A 12,223-nucleotide genomic window follows, 5' to 3' on the forward strand; every position below is an offset into this window, starting at 1 on the left:
CCGTCCCCACACACTGCTCCCCGGGCGCCTGCCATGGTCGCCCACTGCTCACCAGGGGTGATGGTTATAAGCAGAGGACACGTTTCGTCGGGTCACCGTGAGCTGTGCTGCTGTGTATCCACTTTAAAGGGGTCCCCACGTCACAGTCGTAAAGAAAGCGCGAAAACGAAGGAGCCAGAAGGAGGACGTCACTCACACGAACGCGTGGTAGACGAACGCCCAGCCGCGCGGCCGCTCCAGCACGTTGTACAGGTAGTTCTGGAGCCGCCGGTAGCGCACGTTGCGCCGGCCGCTCTGCGCGTGGTACGCCAGCGGCTTGCCGAGCAGGCTGAGCCGGGCGCCCTGCTTCCCGCGCTGGCCGTCCGCGGTGCCGTCCGCCGCTCTCATCGTCCTCCCGCCGGACTCCACATCCTTCGCTCGGCCGGGGGAGCTCTTCATCCAGAGCCCGGAGGCGCCGTCGTCTCCGCTGTGCTTGCGGGGCATGGCATCGCCGGCGGCGGCGGCGGCCGGTCATGCGCGGGTCACCGGGCCGGTCGGTCTCGCTCTCTCTCTCTCGGCGGGCGAAGTGTGAGAAGTGGCGGCGCGACGAAGGTGGAGAAGAGAAGAAGAGAGAAGAGAAGAAGAGAGGAGAGGAGAGGAGAAGAGGCGGAACGACGCGCTGCGCTGCGCTCCAGCTGCCGCGCCGCCAGGACGCGCGGCGCGCACAGGAAGTCGGGAGCACGTGGACGCGCAACAGAACCGCAACAGTAACGACAAAAGTGGCGCGGAAATATTACCACGTGTTCCAGCGCCTCGCTTGATCGTAAACACTGGTGCATTAGGCATCTTTCCCACCACCACAACGTATTTGCTCGGGACTCCACCTGCTCTCTAGATCGTGTTTACCTCTCAGTCGTGACTTCCGAAGCAACACCCTGTCCCCGATCTCTATGGACTGATCATACAGTCTCCCGTTTCTTTCATGTCTTTTATTAGCTGCGTCAGAAGCTAGTTTATATGCTTGCTTCAAGTCTTCCTTCAGCGTGGTAACTTTTACACAGAGGATCGCAGGACGGCTTTTGGCGCATCTTGGGGTGCTCACACTCGACCTTGAACCAGGAGACCCAGGTTCAAACCCCACTTGCTACCATTGTGTCCCTGAGCAAGACACTTAACCTTGAGCGTCTCCGGGGGGGGACGGGACTGTCCCGGTAACTACTGATTGTACGTCGCTGTGGATAAGGGCGTCTGATTAACGCCGTAAATGTAAATCTTACGTTAAACCAGGTTTCTACCACGCGGTAATAGACACAAAACGCCTAATCGATCACTTTTTTATTGTCCGAATTGCAAGTTAATAACGGGCGCGATGTTTTATTAGGGCTGCTATCTCGACAGATTATCCGATGTTTTGTCGGAATTTCCATAACCGAGATATGGCGTGAAGCGATTTGTTTAACTGAAACCCCGTGCGTGTGAAACAGGGGAAGCTGCGCGCGTCAAAAACACTCGAGTTTCCTCCCACGGTAACTGCCACTAAAAATAAATAATAATAATATAAAAAAAAAAAAACGAGAATATTGCAATCGGCGGTGATTAGTACTTTCGATGGGAACAATTAGGCGCCCGATTCCCCGTACACCGGACCCAGCGCGCCGCCGCACCGGTCTAATAATAGTTCCCCCAACAAGTACTAGTGAAACAGCGAGTCCCTCCAGCGGGTCGCCCACGCAGAGCGCGACAAATTATATAATAATAAAATCAGCAGCAGCAGCAGCCCAGAAAGACGTCCGTGGCCGCGCACTGCGCCTTAAAGTAGGGCTGCCACGCATGTTGGAAACACGAAGCGTTGCGTGGAGAGAACAACGTCTAACGGGCATTTCGGTGCTTTTGTTTTTGTGCTTTAAAAAGGCGACAGCGCGGCGCGTCATGTGACGGTCCCCACCGTACGCGACTAATCGCCGTCTTTTGCACAACTGCGGCCCCTAGTGGTGGCGACGCGCAACTTGGGTCTGGAAAAGGGGGGGATGTCTGAGGGCAAAGTTCTGCATCCACAGAACTTTGTCAATCTCTGTGTTCTGTGGATGCAGAGTGAAACGTCTCTACATTTAAGAAAAGAAAGTCCAGTTGCCATGACTCACCTGGATGACTGAGAATCTTCACAGACGAGGGGGAAGGATGTTTCTCCTTTATATTATTTTAATATTAACCGTAACACATGACGAATATAAGAAAACAATTTGATCGTGTAAGAATAACGCGTTAACTTTGATCAATTTGTTACTTAGATCAAAGTTAATATGTATGGTTTGAAATAATGCAAAGGAATCATGTGGAATCAATGTTCAATTAAATTATTTTTATTTCCGTGTACCTAATGCAGTGCCTTGCAAAAGTTTGTATTAGATGAACCGATCGGCAAAAGCTTACGGATGCTTTTAATGTTTTAGCCAAGATTATGTTTTTTTCTTCCAGGTATGAAATACCTGGAACCTGAGTCAGCGCTTAATAACACCCCCTTTGGCAATTGCTTCATCTCCCAATGAAATGTTCCCGGTGATGCTGGCTGCAACAGAATTCCAAAACACACATCTTTGTACATTGTGCCAAAAATTGTTCCATTTTGAAATCATCAGTTTACGTGAGTTGTTTGCAAAATGGATCAGCCTTATTTATTATTAGGTCATCAAGGTCTAGAACCTTAAAAAGTAAGTTAGGCGAAAGCTCAAACGTATGGGCCGCCCACACCTTTACTTGCCATTCTTTCCGTGGTTCAGTTTTAAATTGTACAAAAAAAATTCAGAAATATGAAAAGAACTGTGTGATCATTAATATTATGTCATTCGCTGAACTGTAAAAAGTGAACCAGGCTACAGCAGGTTTGATTGGTTTATTTACATGCCATCAATGATAAAATATTAGGTGTGACAGATCAATAATGTTTTTTAACGTTTAGTCGGTGTTCACTTTTTTTCAGTGTGGAAGCCACTCCAGTAAAAGGTATGTGACAACCAGTCTGAAACAAAGAACGGCATGGATGCTAAGCATCATATGTGCAGGAAAACATCGCTTATCGTCGAAGAGTGGTGGTGGGATCATCGTGGTGTGGGCAGTGTTGGGAAGATTACTTTGTAATCCGATACAATTGCAAGTTACCTTATTTAAAGTCTAATAGTACTGTAACTGTTTCAATTTCTATACAAAAAGTAATGTAACTAATCACATTTGATTAATTTGGAATGAATATTCTTAACTGTTAACCATTTTGAAATTTGGTAAGCAGCACTAAACATTGACTACTGCCAAACTCTTTGAATGAATTAACATAACATTATAACCACAAGGTCAGACTTGAGTTAACTGTGAGATCATACAGTTATAAACCACTGCTAAATCAAATATTCGACATATAGAAATTGAATAATGTGAGGAACTTTATAGTTGGTCAGGGTTCACCCACCCATCTCACCTCCGTCCCGAGAAACCAGCACCCGTTCACTGTCAAAACACCCCCGGCAGGTCCGTAGCATCCGCAAAATACCTCACAGTGTTGTGGTTAGATGGTTCGGTTCAGCTAAATTGCTAATAATCAACTTATAATTACTGCTGCATCTTGGTTTCAGAGCCCGGTTTTCATTCATACCAGCACCCAAAGATCAAACTTGAAGAGTGCATGGAAGCTCCATGTTTCTGGCATCTCTTTAATTCATAATTTGACGGCGACTTTACATTAGAGATGGTGGACAGTCCAGCTCCATCAGTCGAACAGACCGGTTCGACACCAGGACCGGCAATTATTCACATTTAACTAACAACATCCGCTTCACAGGGATTTTTGTAGTCAACGGGCACTACACAATCGTTGGCTGACAAATACCATTCCCATGATTCCCCCTACGGCGCTATTATTAAACATACCTGCAAGGCCTTTCCTCCAGTAACTGTAATGAATTACAATTACAATTTTTTATCATTAAATTTTGCAGTGTGGTTATATGTAACTTGTTACTCCCCAACACTGGCTGTGGGGACGTTTTTTTGCTGATGGGGTGGCTTCGGAAAACCGCAAACTTCCCCGAGCGGCCAGGCCAGAGCTCGGATCTGCACCGACGCTCCCCATGCAACCCGATGTAGGGTTCTGCAAAGAAGGGTAGGAGAACCTGCCCAAAAATTGTTGAGTCAAGTTGACATCATACTCAAAAAGACTCGAGGCTGTAGCTGCTGCCAAAGCTGCTTCAACATTTACATTTTACATTTACAGCATTTATCAGATGCCCTTATCCAGAGCGACTTACAGTCAGTAGTTACAGGGACAGTCCCCCCCTGGAGACACTCAGGGTTAAGTGTCTCGCTAAGGGACACAATGGTAGTAAGTGGGGTTTTCAACAAAAGACGTGAGCAAAGTTTTCAAGTTTCAACCAGAATTTTGAGCTAAAAATGAATGTAAATTCCTTTAGCTTTAATAATAATTGTAGGAGTCCAAAGTGCTAAAACAAAACCTTTAGCCTTGTGCGAAGATAGAGGTGCGCACCCCAGGAGGTGAGAGACAAATAATGGGTAAAAATGAGTTTGTAGAAACATTCGCGAAGCCCTGTGAACCCTGCATCTGTGTAAAGGACTGGCACTTCCTATGAGCGGCAGATAACCATCTCCACAGTGACCTGCACCACGGCCTTTACTTCCTCTGTCCCACTGTGCCATATAATAAGGTCACAATCGAGGGTGAGAGGTCAGGGCCCACGCTGCATATATGGACTGCAGATGTTTGTTTGGCTTCCAGCCTCTTCAGTCTTCTGGAAGATTTATGAAGCGTGAGTCGGTGCTGGAAAAGTTATGCATCTAATCTCGGTTGTTGCTTGAGATGCAACTTGTTCAGACTGGCTGGACCTGAATCACGCTGGAACAAGTCACAGATCAAGTAAGGCGAGAAATAAAGAACACAACGTTAATTGCAATGTTATAAATTTTGGCTGAACGGAACCCATTTTGTTGGCCATTTAGAGGCATTGCAGGAAATCCTGTAGTTGCCGTTAGAATGAAAAAAAAAGTCTTTTTGTTCTTCCACACAACTTTTTTTTATTTTTAAATCATAAAAATGAACTTTTTTTTATATAAAACACACACATCATTTGAGCCACATCTGTATACAAACAAAAATGCAGTGAATATGTTTTTTTTTTTATCTAACTAACTTTTTAATTTCAGTGGAACACAATAATTGTAAACAATCAGCATTTTCCTATTCAATAATACTGACAAAATAAAAGTAAATCAGCCTCACTGGACGTGGAAAGTAAACTCTAATTTCCTTTTTATATTAAACATGTTTACATACAATAGGAATGAGAGGCTGCGTTTAAAAGCCGCACAAGTGAGGGAGAACTCACCCGACCGTGGCTTTTCAACTGCATTGAATCTGTCACCGGTCAAAGAGATCATGTCACTTTTATCCTTCCCGTACTCCCGTCTGCTCTACAGTTCCTTCGGATCAAGCATTAGGCCCTAGACAATTGGCAAATATGAGCAACCACCTATTTGGTTTCCTCAAGTTCACAGAATTACATGAGAATGACTCGCTGTGAATGTTTAATTGTTATATAGACACAGTAAGTCTGATATAGCTGCTATTGTCAAGTCTTTTAACAGTTGTACGCATACCTTGATCCTATTTTATACACATCCTATAGGCTATTTGAATCTCTGCTCCCCCACTTTGAGGTAAATTATGATGTACACAAAGATACAGTCCGTGGTAGGGGTTTGCTCAGTACTATAATGTAATATGCTATATTATAGTACTGTCATATAGCACATTTTCCATAGGGCTCATGAAAACAAAATAAAATGCAATCAAAGATGTTTGTGTTCTTTCAGCACCAGAATGAATTGCATGGACTGGAGTTCAGCTCCTTCGAATGTTTATGAGTGAGAGTGAATGGTTTCAGTTTCTTGGTTCATCTCTTTATATTTAAGTACGAGCAAACTGTACAACTACATGCAACATACAAGCTGGCCTACGGTATGTGGAACTAAGACACACATCTATTCATCTAGTCAACTTTTTATTCGTTTGTCTTGTTTTACAAAACTGTGCATGCAGCTTGGAACAGATTTTAGTCATGCTGCTCCACCGCCTCCTGGTGGGAGTAGTCAGTATCCTGAAGGAGAATGACGGTCAGTGGCTGGAGTCTACAACAATCGTTCAGATTGGTTACGTCAACATTCACAGAGATGCATGAAGGGCTATTCTGTATGACTTGATTATTTTCCCGACATTTACTGAAAGTGGAGATGAAATGTAATAGGAAATATTCACTATTAACATTTTCTCTTTTTATTGTTATTTTTTCTCTTTTTCTCTAAAATTTAAATTTTTTTAAGTAAAAAAATCAAGCTTTTGTGCTTGCAGTTAAATCGTAAAATAATGTAAACTTAATTCTGGATTAAAATCCTATGTGCAAGGAGAAGAAGAATAGCTCTCTGCAACAAAGTGGAAAAAATACATGTGTCCTAAATCTCATTCTTGTGAGAATGGACATCAATCTTTATGCAATTTCACTGTGGCATTTAAGCGAGTTATTGGTCAGCTTCTCTTTAAACAGGGCACATGAACATTTATTCAAACAGCCTAAATGAAAACAATCATTGTATGAAGAACTAATTGAACATAGTAATAACTGAATTATGATATTACAGATTAAAAGGCATGTGTGCATGTCCAGACCCCCATGACCTTAATTTCTTATCACACAAACACATACCTTAATAATAAAAAAAAATGGTATTAGTTCAGAGCCTGGCAAAACCACGAAAAAAAAAGCCTCCACCATTCTGTAAATACCGTAAGCCAAAGGAAGATTCTGAAAATGGAACTTAGAGAAAGAGAGGAATCAGGACCTGGGTCCTTGAAGTTTAGGCACCAGAAAAGGCCCTGAACTTTAAGACTCTTCATCGTGAGGTTCCCCGCTTTTGAGGGGCGAGAATCAGAGTGCTGAGGGTGAGGGTGCTACAGGAGCCAGTGACTGTGCTGACAGGCTCCTCTAAGTTTTAATTAGATACATTCTGAAGCTCTTTGAGGGCCAAAATACATTTGTTGCTGATTCAGAAGTGAGACAGTGAGACCGTCACTGTATCGCTTTAAAACATTGCTTCTCACATTGCTGAACAACAGCCCTAAAATTCTTACTGAATGACAAACCTAGATTGATTATGAGCTAGAGATTTCCCATTGTTTCAAAATAAATGAAGAGAAGCAAGAAGCATAAACGAACGAAGCAAGAGGAGTGATTGTCAGATTTTATCAAAGCTTTGTTTCTTCATCGCCATTTTACTCTTTGCGTCTGATTGCTCTTGTTCTTATCTAACGGTATTCGTCAGCCCTAGGCCGTAGTCCACTATGATCGCGCTCCGGAGGGCACCGGTGAGTTGTCAAGGGATGACTGGGAAGCCATTCGTGTCTGGGTGGCTATTGTAGGGTCCACCAGCGAGGACGGTGGGAACAACTTGTACCAGCCAATCACTGTGCTAGACAAATCAAGCTCCTCTAATAGGATTTGTGCGACTCCCATGAAGGATTTGTGGTCCATTCGCCCATAGTCTCCCCAGACTATCACCTGTTGGAACAGGGAAGAGGCATCAAGATGTGGACTGAACAAGATAAAGAGCATGGTGTGAAAGTGTGAGACCCGCCTTTTTTTCATACTCACTTGTAAAACTTTTCCCTGTGGGCTCTCTTCAAATAGCAGCGGTTGCTGGTACAGTGGGTCAAGGGTTTTCCGTGCAATTTTTGTCTTCTTTTTGGCTACATAAGCTCCCTTGTCCAGCAGATAGACCTTGACATATGGCGCTAGACAGACAACAATGCTTATTAAGCTGAGCGAATTAAACGAGTGATGAGATTTTATACAACGTCCACTCTTATAGCACTGGTGTGCATCTATGAGTCGGTATAAAAACTCACCAGGCAAAGACTTGGATCCAGGTTTCTGTACAAGGCCACGGGCCCGGATCACCTCCACTTCCAACTTACCCTTCTTGTCCATCATGCCAATCTGAATGTCTCCTGTATAAGAAATTTACAGAATAATAAGGAAACTCTTTTCACACAACCATAAACAGTTGCATTATAAAATGGCATAAATAGGTATCAAAAAATATAGAGAACCAAAGAATTACTCTTATTTTATTTCCTTGAACAACTTTGTTGTTATTGATTTCCTGAAGCTAATTAAATAACCATCTGATATAAGAGAGGGAGGTGACCCGACTGGTTTAGGTTCCTAACCAAGCCCTCACGACATCACGGTGGTAGATGGATGAGAGCAAACCCTGCACTCGCACTGGCCTCCCAAGGATCAGGTTCCCCATGCCTGGTTTGGATTCTAGCTGAAAGGATTTTTAAAGATGGAGTTCTCACCTATTGAAGGCGTGGCCAGAGTCTGTCGACCCACCAGCTGAGCAGGACCCAGTCCATCCAGGAAATCGCTGAACTCACTGTCTGCTCCAAGACGCATGCCAGAGAAGACACGACTAAAGAAAAAAAAAAACACATTCATTCATTAATTATTATGTGCACAGAAGGGGCTTCAATGTTAAGCTATACCACCGGGCCATGGAGCTATCATGTTTTCTTTGAATCCATGTGGACCAAATTTTCTACATCACTTCACATTGTTGCCAAATATGTAATTGAGATGAGAGAACCAGGCATTTTTCTGCCGTTTGTGGCGTCAGGTGAGCGCAGACTAAGCACCGACTGTTTTACTGAGGGTAGGACTAAGTGTTAAACAATGTCAGACAGATGAGCGTTAAACGGCTTCAAGCGAACGGCACTGAAATGGCAATTGAAACGCCAGCAAGACGTGTGTGTCGTTCAAAGGGTGTTCATTTCTAGCGTACATGTGGACGAGGCTGAGCTCATGTCTGCATCTCGATTCACTGATTATGAGATTAATTTCAACGCCCCTAATGCAAACATGCAGTGTGGAAAGGCTCTAGGCAATGTTGCTAATGTCGTATACAGAGTTTGTCTAGCTTGGAGATACCATGAGGCAATTGGTGAGAACTTCATGTGCAATTGAGTGTACAATTTACTGTTAAATTACAACACTTCAAACCTCTATTAGGCAACAACTCAAATGGTCGATCTATGGATTAAATTTAGCCCCCACAATGTCAGGAGAGTTCAAATGAACTTGTCATGGTTGCTTTCATGTTCATGACATCTGGAGTACGAGATTGGTTTTATTCTAAGTTACCTGTATTTTAAGGGCACGTCTGCATGCATCTGTCTCATGTGACGATGAATACTTATTAGCATTTGTAACTAAATCTTACTTATTTCTGAAATTCTTATCAATACCAAATAAACAACCCCAAGTCTACTCAATGTTGACTGCTGACACACTTTTGTATAACTAAACTGAAACAAATACATGGTATACTTTTAAATGATGGAACAATATACAGACTGATAATGAAATTGCATTTTTTTAGGTGTGATCATGCATGTTTTATTGCACTGACCTTTCTGAATTACAACTGACAATGCTGCCATTAGTGGACTCTTTACTGGGTTGCCGACTCATGCTGTGCTTTAGACCTGCAGCCATGCCAGTCTCCTGGCTACGCTGGATGGCAGAGCCCCCTTTCGACTTCTTATTGGATGCCTCTGTAGACATACAAAACACAACAGTCTATCACAACCAAACATCAGGGAAAAACAAACTTATCAAACAGATACACATCTGAGCACAGAGAGGGGACCCATAAACTCATGTAGAACCCATCCTGCCCAAGTTGTCTATTCTCCAACATATTTACTGGAAGATATAACTGTTAATACAACAACAAATCATTATTTGTCCATGTTATACAGCACTAAAATACTCATTAAATAACAAGTTTAAGCCAAACAATACAGATAAAGAATCACCTAGAGCCGACTCCAAGAAAGAGAAAGCCCGATTTACCATACCCCAGCTGCGTCACCATTCCCTGCCGCTGCTGTGCTGTTTCTAAAACTGATTCTACTACGCTAACTCCTCTCCATTCAGCAGATCTCCAGCAAAAAAAAAAAAAAAAAAAGACAATTCTTCCTCCAGGCTCTCGAATATGCTTTTAAGCTCTTAAAAAAAAGACTTTGTACCTTAGCCTGCTATACACTTAGTCCTGCTGTCCTGAATAAGACGCAAAGTCACTGCTATTATTATTGCCACCCTTCTCCACAGAAATGTCATACAGCTCTTGGTTTAACAAGGTTTTTACAACTATTTCGGCTGTTGCTGGTGTCCATTAAAATGGAATTGGACTTCTTTTGTGACAAGCATTTGGCTAAAGAGGCATTTGAATTCTCAGAATCCTTGATTTTTTTTCCTGAACGTCTCGCTGCGCACGGCCACTCACCAGTTGGGGGGATTTGGGACGTGCTGCGGCTGCGGCCCCCACCCACAATGGCAACCATGCGAGCACTGAGACTGGAACGGCGCTTCTTTCCGGAGCTGCCTGCCAGTCCAGCCACGGCTGTGTCGGATTGGCTGCCATCAGTGCGTTCAGGTGTGTAAATCTCACCACTTGCACTTGTGCTTTTTGGCATGTTGCGGCCCACCGAGGCACCAACGTGGCGGCTGGAGGCAAGATGGGGAGAAGAACAGGGGAAGAGAGCAAGGCAAAATAAGGCAAACAGGGCACACAACCTCAAACTCATGTAATAGATTCAAAAGAAGTGATGTCTACTAAATATATCCGAGGTCCCATGACTGGTTTGCATTGTTGAATGTTTCAGTATATTTCTATTTACAATATGAAAGTGGCAGTCTTGTAATAGTTTGCAGTTATGATATAATATATTTGCATTTTCCTTAAATAAAGATGCAGGCAGTCAACATGGTGGGGAGGAGAAAGCAGGTACCAGTGAGTGAGGATGGGGGGGGCAATACATACAGCACAGATATGGGAGTCCGCATGCGAGAACCGACATAGCAGCGGCATAAGAAATCACAGCAAAACACACCCCAGACAACACCACAAAGGCAAAATGGAGGAGTACAACACACACATGCTAATTCAGAATTAATATAAATTAATTCATGAGTAATTATTAATTCACTACTACTAATAATAATATGGTCAGAACCTGAACTGTTCCTGGTACTCCGGGCCAGGATTTCCTGATGTTTTTGTGTCCATCGTGTGCCTGATTATCCTTGACTGTATAAATGTGTCACCAAGCCTGTTCCCTGAGGACACCAGTCCTGCACAGCTTAGATCTTTCCATGTTCCACCACACCTCATTCAACTCACCAGCTGGGTGATAACGGATACAGAGGTTGAGTCAGGTGTGCTAAAAGAAGGTAAACATAACAGTGTGCAGGACAAGTGTCCTCCAGGACACCTCCCTGCCCTGAGTCGCCATGACAAAATATAATAATATAACACAATACTGACATAACTACTACAGAGAGTTATCTGTGAGGTTGGGACTGGCATTTTCAGGAATTTGAGAAGAATTACAGGAATTATAATCCTTGGAACAAGAAAAATATATGCTGAGCTTTGGAAACTTGTGGTGTCCTTCAAACAAAGCATGAGGAGCTGGGTGAAGGAAGGAAGAAGGAGAAGGAAGGAGGAAGAAAATAAAGTGTGTGTCTTTGTGTTGAGGGGCTCCTTTAGGCTCATTAGCCCCGACAGAATCCATTATATTCCCATCTTCTCATCGACCTGAGTCTGAGTCTGTGTCTGAACCATTTATTTTACATTGCAGACTGGTTATGGACTTTTTTGGGGTGATGGTGAGATTGCCCTTTGTTTGGTAAAGGGTTAACCATGGTTACCTGACATCTCCAGCAACTGTGTGTCGCCTGCGCTTCAGCTCCTCAGAGAAGCGCCTCTTTCCCAGACTCCTTCTCTCCTGTGTCCCGTTCACCCCCCATGAGATCCGCCTCTCTTTCTTCTCCTCTCCCTTGCAGTTTTCCAAAGACTTGGACCTGGTGTGTTTGTTTTGTGTGTATGGGTCCATGTTTGATGGTCCAGGATGCATTGGACCGGGAAAACATGCAAGGCACACAGAGCAAATGCATGCAAAAGAAAAGAAGACATGCAAAATCATGCATAAAGAAAACAGTCAGAATAGACCTGACTTCCCGAGTGATAATGAGTGAATTTTATGTGCCTCTTTATTAAAATAATTAGCATCTATAACCCCTTTTCCACTACACTGGTGTAAGTGGCATTCTGTTGCTAATTC

The 12,223-nt window shown here is 43.5% G+C and overlaps 2 protein-coding genes across 7 annotated transcripts in view; both read right to left on the bottom strand.

Moving 5' to 3' along the window:
• Positions 1–1,140, bottom strand: part of kcnq5b (potassium voltage-gated channel, KQT-like subfamily, member 5b) — a 76,611-nt gene extending 75,471 nt beyond the window's left edge. For 2 of the 6 annotated variants that reach the window (XM_028972652.1, XM_028972657.1), the window contains exon 1: positions 197–1,140. In XM_028972652.1, coding sequence (XP_028828485.1) covers positions 197–483 — 287 coding nt within the window. In that variant the 5' untranslated portion in view covers positions 484–1,140. The remainder of the gene's footprint in view (positions 1–196) is intronic. The other 4 variants (XM_028972654.1, XM_028972653.1, XM_028972655.1 and 1 more) reach the window with 4 other exon arrangements.
• A 3,895-nt stretch (positions 1,141–5,035) lies between these two features.
• rims1b (regulating synaptic membrane exocytosis 1b) overlaps positions 5,036–12,223 on the bottom strand; it is a 50,283-nt gene continuing 43,095 nt past the window's right edge. The window contains 7 exon segments of the mRNA XM_028974483.1: positions 5,036–7,592; positions 7,686–7,825; positions 7,940–8,041; positions 8,396–8,508; positions 9,505–9,649; positions 10,384–10,604; positions 11,811–11,963. Of these exon segments, the coding sequence (XP_028830316.1) occupies positions 7,374–7,592; positions 7,686–7,825; positions 7,940–8,041; positions 8,396–8,508; positions 9,505–9,649; positions 10,384–10,604; positions 11,811–11,963 (1,093 nt within the window). The 3' untranslated portion in view covers positions 5,036–7,373.

This window comes from Denticeps clupeoides, chromosome 3 (assembly GCF_900700375.1).
Source record: "Denticeps clupeoides chromosome 3, fDenClu1.1, whole genome shotgun sequence".
Lineage (NCBI taxonomy): Eukaryota > Metazoa > Chordata > Actinopteri > Clupeiformes > Denticipitidae > Denticeps > Denticeps clupeoides.